Here is a 12,764-nt window from a genome sequence, read left to right as displayed (position 1 = left end):
TTTTTAAAGCAAAATTTTAGTACAATTTTCTAATTTTTTGCGTCGCTTTTGGCAAAAATATACAATTAACCTGTTTTTTTTTTCTTTTCTTTAATAAAGCTTAAAAGCACTGGACTAGTTGTTCACTTAAATTGATAAGTTTTTCGGTAGAGAGTTCGGCTATAAACTAGCTGAACTTCGGGCCCTGGCTGTCCGACATTATAGCTAATTTAGATTAATATTACGCATTACATGTACTCATAACGTACAACAGATAGCACACATTAAGACAATAAAATAAATACGACATAAATGCTACTTGGCATTTCGACTCCTTTACGCAGGATACAGTTATTATTCAGATAAGTTGACTATTAATCGAAGGGTGTTCTTACCTTTTTTTTTAAAGCTTTGACTCCGTTCAGACCACTAAGCATAATGTAAGCATGAAAAAAGTATTAGATTTCAAAATTCAGTTCTCAAGGGAATCTTTTTTGTGCAAATAAAACTTTTTCATTGTATGCTGAAATGTATATTTTTCTCATAGCAGAGTTCGACCTTTTGTATAAGTGAAAAAATGCTACACCAAATTGAAATTACGAGTTTCGCCCATTAAACCTTTAACACCTTTTTCTTCAGTGTCATTGCTCCATAATGGGGGTTAACCTAACCTGGAAGCAAGGGGATGCAGTAATCAGAATCTGCTTAACCTTCACAATACTACCAGGTTAGGTTTACATGAACTATACAGGATTGTGTCACAAGCAACTTGTATGCTGTGAAATGCAAATTAGTTAGGGAAAACAGAATATTTAAATGGTTATAATTAAATTAACACACAAATTATGAATTCCAGAGAGGAACAAAGATACATTTTTAGTGCCAATCGCTTAAAGTTTAAGGCATGCATATAGTTTTCTTCCTTTTTTTAGTATGGAGCATTTTTATGAAAAAAATATGGTGAAGTTTCGTGATAGTAATTTCTTACTTTTACTGAAATACCTACATTTACACTAAAAAGAATGAAATAAAGTTTTAGGAAAAAAATAAAACCAATTTCGAATTGCTCTAAAAAGTGAAAAATAATTTTATTCTTTAAGCACCATTGATAATACTTTTAAACATAATTTTTGAAGTTGGCGCAAAAACGATAGATAAGATCATTCACAGCCATAACTCAACTACAACTATAAATTTAACCAGGCCTAGTTTCTTCACTACCACATTCATTATGCATTGATGACAGCACATTTGAGCAACAATATAAATGTTTCGTTCCTAACTTTGGATGATTTTCTGAAAAAAATATGAATGGAGCATGGTTACACTGGATTTTACTTTTTGTTTTTGTGCCAACTTCAAAAATTATGTTTAAAAGTATTATCGATGGAGTTTAAAGAATAAAATTATTTTTCATTTTTTAGATCAATTTTGAAGTTGGTTCTTTTTTCTTTTTTTTAAATGTTTTTATACTTACAAAGTTTAAGGCTGTTAGAAATTCAGTCAAACACATTTATAGATGCTACAAAAAAATGCTATCGAAGCAAGTGTTGTAGAGTTGCAATCGCCTATAGTTTTTGTTATTTCATATACTGCAGCTAGGGTACACTGAGGGGTAAACTACTTTAACAAAATACAAGGTAGCACAAAATTGTTATTTTGATGTTAAAAATGAATCTTTATATACGTTTTGTATCGCCCTTGCTTTTAAACCTCATAATTAACATATTAAAACTATATTTTGTAGTAATTTTCTATATGGTCTATTATTTTTGGGGTCTTTCAGGGCATATTTTAATGGGGTTTTTTCGGGCAATTGCCCACACAGTCAAATAAAATTGCCCACCTACATTTTCCTAAATGTTTCCATCGGTTATGTGTTTCTATATATTTTTTATTTTTCTGTGAAAAAATGGAAGCCTGACCCCTAATCGTTCCCACAAGCAAAAGTTTTTTAAATAAATAAAACTATTAAACAACGATGTCTCACACTCCAAAACTCATCGATGGCAAAACGTAGCACATAAACAGAGTTTGTGGATTGACGTCACGTAATCTTCCATAGCCATTTTTTTAGGTGAAACCCGCCCCATGTGTCCTGTACAAAGCTTGTAGTGCATGGTCATTTGAAACATTCGTTTTTACGCTCTCTATTATATTCTGTGTTGCAGTTGCATTTGATCGAGTATGCAAGTATGAATGCTAAAAGAAAATCACAGCAGCAAATTTCTATTAAAGATGCATTTTTTGGTGAACCTAAGAAAAAGAAACTAGATTCAAATGGTTCTAATGGTTGTATTATAATGAATGAAATTAAAAGAATTCAAACACTCTGTGGCTGTTTGAACTATTTTAAACGCTGAGTCACAGCGTTTATGTTCTTTACACTCTTTTCCTATCGAACAAAACGACCATTAGCAATAATTTCCCTAATGCCAATTCTCACACCCCAACTCTTTTCTGACGATTATTCAACTAACATAAACTGCACATTTACAATCCCCCTTCCCCTTTCCGAGGAAGTTGGAGTTGCCCACACAGTCAAATTTCTTTAAAATATGCCCTGAGGTCTTTATAAGCTGAGGGTCCCTAAAGGCAAAGAAAGCTCTGCTTTTGTGTACACTTATTTGTATGTTTAACTGAGTAATTCTGATTTTTTTTATGTTAGGATATATAGGAAATTTACTAATGTCAGTCAGTTGGCTCACGAAGCTATTAAAATTGATCTAATTTTGTTATTTTAGTAATATTTTTGAAATCAAATGCTGTATGCCAGAAGGCGATTCATTTTTCTTTGATCCCAACTGAAATTTATTAATAATTCCTTTTTCTTTCAGAGGAGAATATTTTATTGAATCTATATTACTTTTCCCGCAGGTTGCATTCATGTAGTCATTTACCATACTTTTAATATTTTTTTAAATCATCTAAATTGCATTTTAAGAATTCAATTATACCATTAAATTCATCTTGAAGAAATCAATAAACTAGGAGAAAATGTTTTTTTTAATAGATACGTTGTGTTTCATATTTGTGATATCAGTCAATTGCCAATCAATCAGTGAATTACCAACTTGTCGTAAATACTGCAAATCTTTATTTTAGCAATACACTGGTCACTGAGTATATGAATCCCGTTTGTTTTAAACAGTTTTGATTTCATGAAGAGGCTGATTCAATAAAGCGGCTAGTTCAATAAAGCTGGATTTTGTTCCGTTTTTGGCAATTTGATTCATTAAAGCAGTTAATTCAATTTTTCACCGATTCAATTAACCGGAGTCCACTGTATCAAATCTAACAAATATATTTTCCTTGCTTGCCTTTTTATATAAACTTATTTATTTGTTTTGCTGTTTAATTTTAAACATTTGCATTAGTATATTTAGAAAATTTCAGAAATGTCAGTCATTTACGAAGCAATTGTAATTACTGTAATTCTTTATTGTAGCAATATTTTCCAACTCAAATGCCATAGGCCGAAAGTTTATTCATTGTTCTTTGATCCTGATTTGAATGTAATAAAAATTCCTTTTACTTCCAGAAAAAATTCTGATTGAATCAGTATTACTTTTCACATATAGTACAGTAAAATTAGGCCAAAAAATGGCCAAACCCAAACATCCAAAAAAAAAAAGTGAAACCTGCTGCAAATTACTTCTTACCCTTCCAGCAAGAAGGGGTAAAAAGTCCCAGCACTTTGCGCGTCGGGTTTTGGGGGGAAGGGGGAGGGGGACGAAATAATCCTCTATTTAAATAAAAATAATTTCTATTACTTAAAAAAATACTCAAAAGTCGCAGAAATCACACTCTATAATAGTAAAATAATAAACTCTCCCGGAAAAAAAATCTAATTAACAGAGGGGTGCACCGGCGGGGGGGGGGGGGGGGGGCTCATGGATCAGCTTTGCGTCATTGAAATTTTTAAGGCAGTTTTTTCAAGGGGTACTTCTTTCTTTTTTGAGGGCTTTTATTCTGGATGGATACTCCGTCACACTTAAGGGGTGCGCCATCGCTTTTGGGGGGGGGGGAGGACCCTGAATTTAAATTCTAAAATGAACTGTTGCAGTGAAGTTCACGAAGAAATTTCCCTGATTCAAACTTTTCCGAAGTACAAAATGCCACACAATGATATGGTAATGTCAGAATGATAATTCTAAAAGATCTAAGCGAGCTCAGTAACCAAATTATTTGTGATTGAAATTATTAAACTGTTTAGAGCGCTGGAAAACAAAATTCCTGTGCAGCTTAAAAAAGTCCAAATTGACCAAAGTTTCCTTACTTCTTGATTAACTTACTTCAACTTTTCTACAATCTTTTGCCATCACCGTAAGGGGGGACAAACCAAAATTGCCAATAGTGAGATGGGCAATGTTGCAATTCTGCACCCTCTAAGTCGGTGGGGATTCTCATTGACAAACACCGAGTTACCTCTCTTTTACGCAGCTGGTTATGTGAATTATGCTAAATATGCAGACATATACTTGCAACACTATCTCAAACTTTTGAGTACATTATGCGATAAAAAAAAATTTGATCACATCAAACATCAGCTAAAACATCAGCTATCCAACCATCTAATGCAGTGACAAATTCAGGTGGTCTAGAACCTGTAGTGATTCAACGATAGAACAAGTCTTGATGAGAGCAATGAGCAATACAACAATAGAATGCTAAATATTTACACCTTTTTGTCTCCCATTTTGGAAATCACAATCCGTTTCAAAAGCCCCCAGAAGTTTCTTCCCTCTCAAGTTGGTAGTGGTATTGCTCGCTGATGATAAGGTGAGTTGCAATGAGACCTTTAACGTACGGGTACAAAGGATATTGAAGGCAAACAATTTTGTGGCATTTCTTTGCAAAGGAGGTAAACAGTTATGTCTTTAGCTTCTGTTGCGAGAGTAGTTACTATCTGTAAAGATGTGTAAGCCCAAACCATCTTTTACACCGAATGGTATGAACAGTAAAGATGGAATAACAAATTGTTAAAAACTTCTGGTACGAGTTATGCGCTGATCCTCCATCAGTATTCGATGAATCTGGTTTCAGAAGGAAAGAAATCTTGTATCGTTAAAGTGCTATTATCTGAAGCAAAAGGTTCATCCACCATCACAGAACGAACAACTGGTGTCATGTATGAGGCAGTGAGAAGCAAAGGGATGTAAGTGGACATTTTCAAGTTTTGAATAAAACTCGTTTAAAGATAGCATCCTAGGTAGGCTTTCACTGATTTTCTTTTCTAAATCATGCTGTATAGAAGCAACTACCAGGTCTACTAGTACCATCTCTTGCCTCAAGATAGAGGAGAGGTTCACCAACCATTTGTACTGGTTATCTCCAAATTTTTAATTTTGCCACTTACATCCCTTTGCTTCTCACTGTCTCATATGTAATAAATGGAAGATACCTGCTTGGTCATATTTTTGGTAATGATCTGTAAACTTCAAGGAAATATTCCAGCAATGCAGTGTATAGGTAACTTGTAAGTATGAGAAAGCTTGTGTCATTTTTGATAGGTGCAAAGAAAGCAACACAGAAATATAATCTGCGTCCTGTTACAACTGCCAAGCCTTCTGCTCTAGAAGACTTTCTGCGTCTCAAATCTTGTACTTGCTCTGAAGGGTTCATTGGATATAGTGAATGTTTGAAAAGTCTGAAAATGGACTGAAGTGCTCAATTATATGCTCAAACTGTGTTAGACATAGCTGCAACAATAACGATTTTGCTGAGGATCTAGATTCCAAAAAACATCTTGACTTTTTGTTACAAGATTAGGAGAAATCATTTGAAGGCAAAAAACAGGTCAGCGTAATTTTTCTGGTTATTTAATCGAATGTGCACCATCAGAGAGGGTGGGGGGGAGGATAATATTTTAGTATATAATTTTGTTTTGGGAGATGAGCTATGTTCTTATGGGGTGGACAGTCCTGATTTAATGCATTTTAGATTTGCATGGAATAATACTTCTACTTGAAATAAAAGGGGGGGGGGTGAGGATTTATTTTATTTGACGGAGGGGGGGGGGGGGGTGCTGTAGCTTTGAGGTGCACCATCGATCTTGGAGGATGGACGCACTCGATTTCTAACTTTAACTTAGCATAAAATAATGTTTCCATATGAAATGTATGGAGGGGGGTTCGGGGGTACTGCTTCGTTTAACGGGGATAGGGGGGCTCTGTAGCATTGGTGGGTTATGTCATCCCTCTTGGGGGTCAAACACCTTTAATTTCATGCTTTTAAATTTAGTATAACATAATATTCTCACTTTAAATTTACTCTAAAAATTCTGGAAAAATACCCAAAACAGCAATTTTTAGATGCCCCCCATTCAAAAACCCGACGCACAATGGGGTGGGACTTTTTACCTGTTCTTATTGGGAGGGTAATAAACAATTTGCACCAGGTTTAGCTTTTTTTTTTTTGGATGTTTGGGTCCGACCCCTATTTTTACTGTACTAATAGGCTGCATTCATGTCAGTCAGTTACCAAGCTTTTAACAATTTTTCTAAAATCATCCAATATGTGTTTTGGAAATTCAATGATACCATAAAATTCCGCTTAAAAAGTACAATAAGCGAGGGGAAAATATCTTTTTAAAAGTTAATATTTTGTGGTTTATGTTTCAAAATACTTATTGTTTTGCTCTGTAAATGTCAGTCAGTTACCCGTTCAATTGCCCGTAAACTACTTGTTTATAAACATTATTAAACACTCTTTTTTACCATTGAGGAGGTGATACACGTCCTAAGAATGCCACTGTATTTAGTAAAGAAATTATTAACTAACTTATGGATGTTTTCTTGTCTGAAATATTTGGTACTTGTAAGTTATTAAGTCATTAAAATCATGTTCTGTATCAAAAAAAACTTGGTTGAAATATTTAGGTGCCACATTTGATGTTTCAATGAGATTTTTGCATGAATGTCCATGGGAGAGATTGCAAGCTATGCGAAATCTTATTCCTAATGTTCCATTTCAAATGTTGCTGCGAGGAGCTAATGCTGTTGGTTATACATCATATCCTGATAATGTTGTTTTCAAGTAAGCTTTTATTACAATCCATTTAAAACATGTATGAAGAGCCAAATGATACATCATAATTAAAAGTACAAATGAGAAAGACTGATATTTTTTGAAAGTAACTTTTAAATTTTGGCTTTGCTTTCTCTCTTTTTAATTTGTACTTTAAATTATATTGTGTGCTTTTGCTTCTCATATTTTAGTGCTTAGTTTTTGATATTTTTGCAGAAAAAGAAAAAAACTTATAGTTAAGTTTTTCAAGCATTGAAAATATTTGAATTTACTAATTTCCTTCCCATTCTGATAGGAAAAGATGTTTTCTTGGGGGCTTGAATCAAAATAAACTCTTTAAAATTAAAAATGAATTCTACAATTAATTTTTGATTATACTTTTTTAATTATACTTGCAATTTATCCTCACCAACCATGCAATCCCAAAAACCATTTTTTACCATAAAAATAGGTCTGTTAATAATGGTTTGGGTCTTAATCAAATATTTTGTCCTTCCCTTTTACTGTTACAAGTACACATTGGTTAGGAGACTGTGTTGTTCAGTTAATTTTTGCTACATTTCAACTTTCCGAGAGAAGATAATGATTATCAGTTCCTGTTAAAAACCATGTTTTGAGGAAAATGACTGATGGTTTTGATTAATGGTACTTCCAATAATAGCAATTATTTGATTCACTATCAAACTAAAATATGTTTTTTGGAGTTATTTTGAGATGTTTTATGTCTCAATTGCACAGAAATTAAATGTAATTTTATAGAAATTAATCCCCCTCCCCCTTCCTCTTTGTGTCCCTATTGCTGATCAAATTCAGGGGATGGAAATCATTTTGAATTTTACTGTATTTTTTTAGTTACCGGTTTTCAATCTCTGCATGCAAATGAAAAAAATAGAAATGTTAAGGTTTTTTACAGCATAAACAAAACTGTTGCCTTTTCTGTAAATTAATATGCATGAGAATATCCCCTTTTAAACTGATTTAAGCTCTAATAAAATTGATATTCTGATCACTTTTTTGATTTTTATGACTTTTACATTATAGGTTATTGTTGATCTTGTATATGCTTAAACTTGTAAAGTTTTAGCAAAATCTTTTGCATTATGTTTCTGTACTTTTTTTACCTGCATGTAACAAAGATTCCACTTCTTAGATTCTGTGAGATGGCTAAAAAATATGGCATGGATATATTCAGAGTATTTGATTCTCTTAATTATTTACCAAATTTACTATTGGGAATGGAAGCAGCTGGACAAGCAGGTAAATATTTTTTTGTGTATAAATTTATTTTATTTATTCATTTTTGTTTTATTTATTTATTTTATTCATTTATTTTGATTTTATTTATTTTTATTTTACATATTTTGATTTTATTTATTTTCTATTTTATTTATTGATTTTTGCATCATTAGTGTCAAATAGTGCAAGTTTTTTTTTTTTTTTTTTGGCTAACTCTTTTTGTCTATTATTGTTTTCATGTTTGACTGGTGTTAATGTACTTAAAATGTCAATTCTTAAAGCAATTGCATAGCTCAAAATCACTTAAGAAGTTAGGGATGAAAGAATTCTCATTCCCTATCCAAAAAAACAAATGATATTTACTGAAATGATGGGTAAAGACAAGAGCTTTAAGAAAAAAATTCTGTTTGCAATTTCTATCATAGAACAAGTTTTCAAATCACAATTTCTTTCCTGAGTTTTGTTTGATGTTCCTCATTTTGTATTAAAAATAAGATTTTTCAATGAATCAACGCTTGACCTACAATTTTAGCTAAAATGGTTTGCAAGGAGCAAATGGAAAAAAAAGAAAATCATGTTTGAAAAAGACATGCTATCTCTAATATATTATATATATATATATATATATATATATATATATATATATATATATATATATATATATATATATATATATATATATATATATATATGCAATAATAGTAAAAATGTGGATCACATAAAAATTGAATATTGTTTATTGGTTTGAGACAAAGGTTGGTGAGAAGTGTGCTACTAATAAAATCAGAAGAAACTCACCTGGTTAAGAAAAATTAGGAACTTAGAACTTTGACCCAAACCCCAGTTCCTTTGAGCGAGTCATCCGTTATGACGTCATATGGTGCTGCAATGTTTACATTTAAGCTTGTTTCAATCTGCATGAGGCAACTCTAAACCATTCCACGAGGAGTTCACTCAGTGAGGAGGCGAGGCACCACATATAATATATTTGTGCATATATGTATTAAAAAAAACAAAAACATTTTTGCTTCTTGTTATAAATATTTTGTATGATGAATGTTTTACTTTGCAAAGCTTAATTTAAGTTGAAATTTTAGGAATAATACAGTTGAATAGGAACAATTACTTAATTGTGTAGTGAAATGAAGTATCCCTAAAGAATTAAGGAATTGTTTTCAAATTTTGAGAACGAACTATTTTTAGTTATAGTTGAAGTTGGTAAATTTAATTTAATCTATTACTGAAATATATTTTTTTAAATCATAGGTGGTGTTGTAGAAGCATCTATTTCATATACTGGTGATGTTTCAAACCCTAACCGCACTAAATATGATCTTGAATATTATGTGAAACTTGCTGATGAACTCGTAAAAGCTGGAACTCACATACTTGCCATTAAAGTAAGAATTTCTTTTTAGGAATTGTAGAAAATCTTTTGTAGACATAAAACTCCATAGATTTTAGTCTTTTTTTTTTTTTTTTGGGGCTAAAAATTGACTTTTCATAAAATGTATTCATTGCATAGGACTCTTCAGTGATATTTATTTTTCAGCATGTAACTCTTCAAAAATCTTAATTCCTGTTCTATCTGAACTCATTTCTGGTATATTCTAATGTCATTTTTTGGTTTTATCTGTAATGTAATTCTCTTCTGAGATAATATTTTCTCTTTTAAAATAACCATGATGAGTTGTTAATACATCATTTTTTTCAAAACTTGTAATTCGCACATTTTTACAAAAGAGGAACGTAAGCAAAAAAAAAAGGCTTCTGCTAAAGCACCTTTTCTCAATTTCATTATGCATTAGATAAGTACTACTGCATAGAGTTCTGCATCAAGCTTTCAAAACAGCAGAGAGCATTCCTGTCTCATTTATTCTCTTGCCTTTGTGTGGTATTTATTGTATGTTAAATGCATGATAATGTCTAATTTTTCGGTGCCATCAGACCGCCCAGGCACTAGCAGAACTCCAGTTCAGCTGTTAACAGCCGAATGCTCTACCCATTGAGCTACTCGGCTCTGTCGGTCACAGTGCAAGGTAAACTTATTAATTTTACCGAGAAACCCAGTCCGATGCTTTTAAACAGGATTTTTGATGTAAAAAAACAATTTTATATTGTGGGTCTATTTTGTGTCAATAGCTGGCACGATAAGCTTTAAAATGAGGGGTAAATTATTGAATTTGATCAAGAAATAAGGAAGATATTGGGTGGGAGGAGGGAGGGGGGGGGGAGCAAAAACACAGGCTACAGAACTAATATGTATGATAGATTTCACAAAACTAACATTTTTTGTACAACTATAGCCATCTAATAAATAATATGCTAGTAAAATTAGAAATGATAAGAAAAATTGTAGGAGTGAGAAAAAGATTGTATTACTCATTCAATGCATGAGTAAGTTTATTTTAAAGATGGATGTTGCAATTTGATTTTATCTGTTGCAGAATTCAGTGACTATTTTTGTCTTTTTTTTTAGTATATGGAATGTAAGAAATTGAATATGTAATTGTTGATGGTATAAGCACTTGAAATCTCTTTTAGTACTACTTGATGGTTCTATTATTAATGATTTTTTTAAAGAACTTATAGTAAAAATAAGCCCTTGGAAGTTTCTTTGTTTGATCCTGTAACATGAATTTTTTTTTTGCTAAACTTATTTGCCTTTGAGAAAAGAGTATGCATCCTATACATTCAATTTTCATGTGTGTAAATCAGAAATTAATATGTTTTGCTTGTACTATTGTGGAAAATTTTTTATATAATATACTGTGAAGCACCGTTAATACGTTTCTCTTTTATACTTTTTTTTATCAATTACACGTTTTTTGAATTGGTCCCTGCAGAGTCTGATACACATTAGCATAGACCTATTATACATTTTTTCATTTATATGCTTTTTCATACGGTCCCTTCATAAACGTATAAACGGTGCTTCACTGTATTTACATTATTAGAAATATCTTTAAACTTCTTAGGATTTTAAAAATTATGAAAAGTTATCTTTTGTTTCATTTTTCAATTCATATAAAACATATATATTTTTTTAACCTTATGTAGTACCAAAAATTCTAACTTTACTTCATCGTACTTTAATGTAGGATATGGCCGGCCTATTGAAGCCTCGAGCTGCTAAACTTTTACTTACAGCACTTCGTGATCGCCATCCAGACATACCTATTCACATTCATACTCATGATACAGCTGGAGCTGGTGTTGCCTGTCTTTTAGCATGTGCTGAAGCGTCGGCTGACATTGTGGATGTTGCGGTAGATTCTATGTCTGGCATGACGTCTCAACCTAGTATGGGAGCAGTTGTAGCATGCCTTCAAGGCACTGATTATGATACTGGTTAGAATTGTTTTTTCACATTTGTAGGACAATAGCTGTTAATATAATTCATATTGCATATGTTAAGACAAAGCTGTTTCTAAAGTTTATAGGGTCTGAACTGTTTTTGAAGTAAAAGGTTCCCATAAAAGAACTGCTGTTTTGAATCAAAATTTTTCAATTTGAGTTATAAAATTAGGTTAATGTTGAAAAGCAGTGTTAGAAATAAGGTGTTTTTATTTTGCAACCAAAAATTTTGATTTGACACCTAGATTTCAAATCCTAGGTACCAAATTTTGTAGCCTATAATTTTAGAACCCATTCACCCCCCCCCCCCATTCCCCCTATCTCATCATGACAATGACCTGAAGGATAAATTTAAAAAAGTAATGTTAAAAGGCCAACCATTCAGTCTTTAAAATATATATATATATATATATATTGTATATTATACATCTTAAATGTTTTTCTCATTATAGCCGCTGTTCATAAGCGCATCCTGATTTTTTGTATGAATTTTTAAATCTGATTGCATTTCAGAGTTCGTACGAGTCATGGAAACCCTGGAAAGTCATGGGAAAAAAAATAAGCAAATTTTTCAAACCTGGAAAAGTCATAAAGTCATGGTAAATTAAAATTTTTATTCAAAGTCATGGAAAATTATCTGAAGTCATGGAGTCCTGGGCAAAGATAAAGTAATAATTTCTAAAAACAAATCTGAATTTTGAAATCTCATTGCATCCACTTCTGTAGCAGCCGCTCGTCTTTTCTTCAAAGTGCTTTTAGACGTCACTCGTTTTGAATTTACCATTCTTTTCAACACTTTTTACATTTTATACTAGCTGCGTCGCCCGGCTTTGCACGGTCCACCTCGAAAATAAAAGTTATGTCAAGTGACGCGAGTTCAACACTCAGGCTTGAACCAAAAAAAATTAAATCCCCTGATTACAAGAAAAGCCTTTAAAACAAAATCAAGAATTTTACTTCTTCAAATTCGAGAAAGAAAATAGCAATATATCTTTCGTCTGAATGATTTTCTTCAAGCTATACATTTTAATAAAAGCATTGTTGCGGAAAGTTGAGATGAAGCACTGAATAATAATTTGAATGGAGGAAAGCCTTCGAAAAATAGGGATTTTATGCCGAAATCCAAGTTTCATAATTTAGAGTTTTTAATTGATATCTCCGCT

At 32.0% G+C, this 12,764-nt stretch overlaps 1 protein-coding gene across 1 annotated transcript in view; it reads left to right on the top strand.

The window, feature by feature from the left end:
* Positions 1-11,600, top strand: part of LOC129224605 (pyruvate carboxylase, mitochondrial-like) — a 58,399-nt gene extending 46,799 nt beyond the window's left edge. The window contains exons 13-16 of the mRNA XM_054859089.1: positions 6,861-7,017; positions 8,159-8,265; positions 9,511-9,644; positions 11,346-11,600. Coding sequence (XP_054715064.1) covers positions 6,861-7,017; positions 8,159-8,265; positions 9,511-9,644; positions 11,346-11,600 — 653 coding nt within the window. The remainder of the gene's footprint in view (positions 1-6,860; positions 7,018-8,158; positions 8,266-9,510; positions 9,645-11,345) is intronic.
* Positions 11,601-12,764: the final 1,164 nt, after the last annotated feature.

Source organism: Uloborus diversus, chromosome 6, assembly GCF_026930045.1.
Source record: "Uloborus diversus isolate 005 chromosome 6, Udiv.v.3.1, whole genome shotgun sequence".
Lineage (NCBI taxonomy): Eukaryota > Metazoa > Arthropoda > Arachnida > Araneae > Uloboridae > Uloborus > Uloborus diversus.
This window is presented reverse-complemented; position numbering and strand designations above follow the sequence as displayed.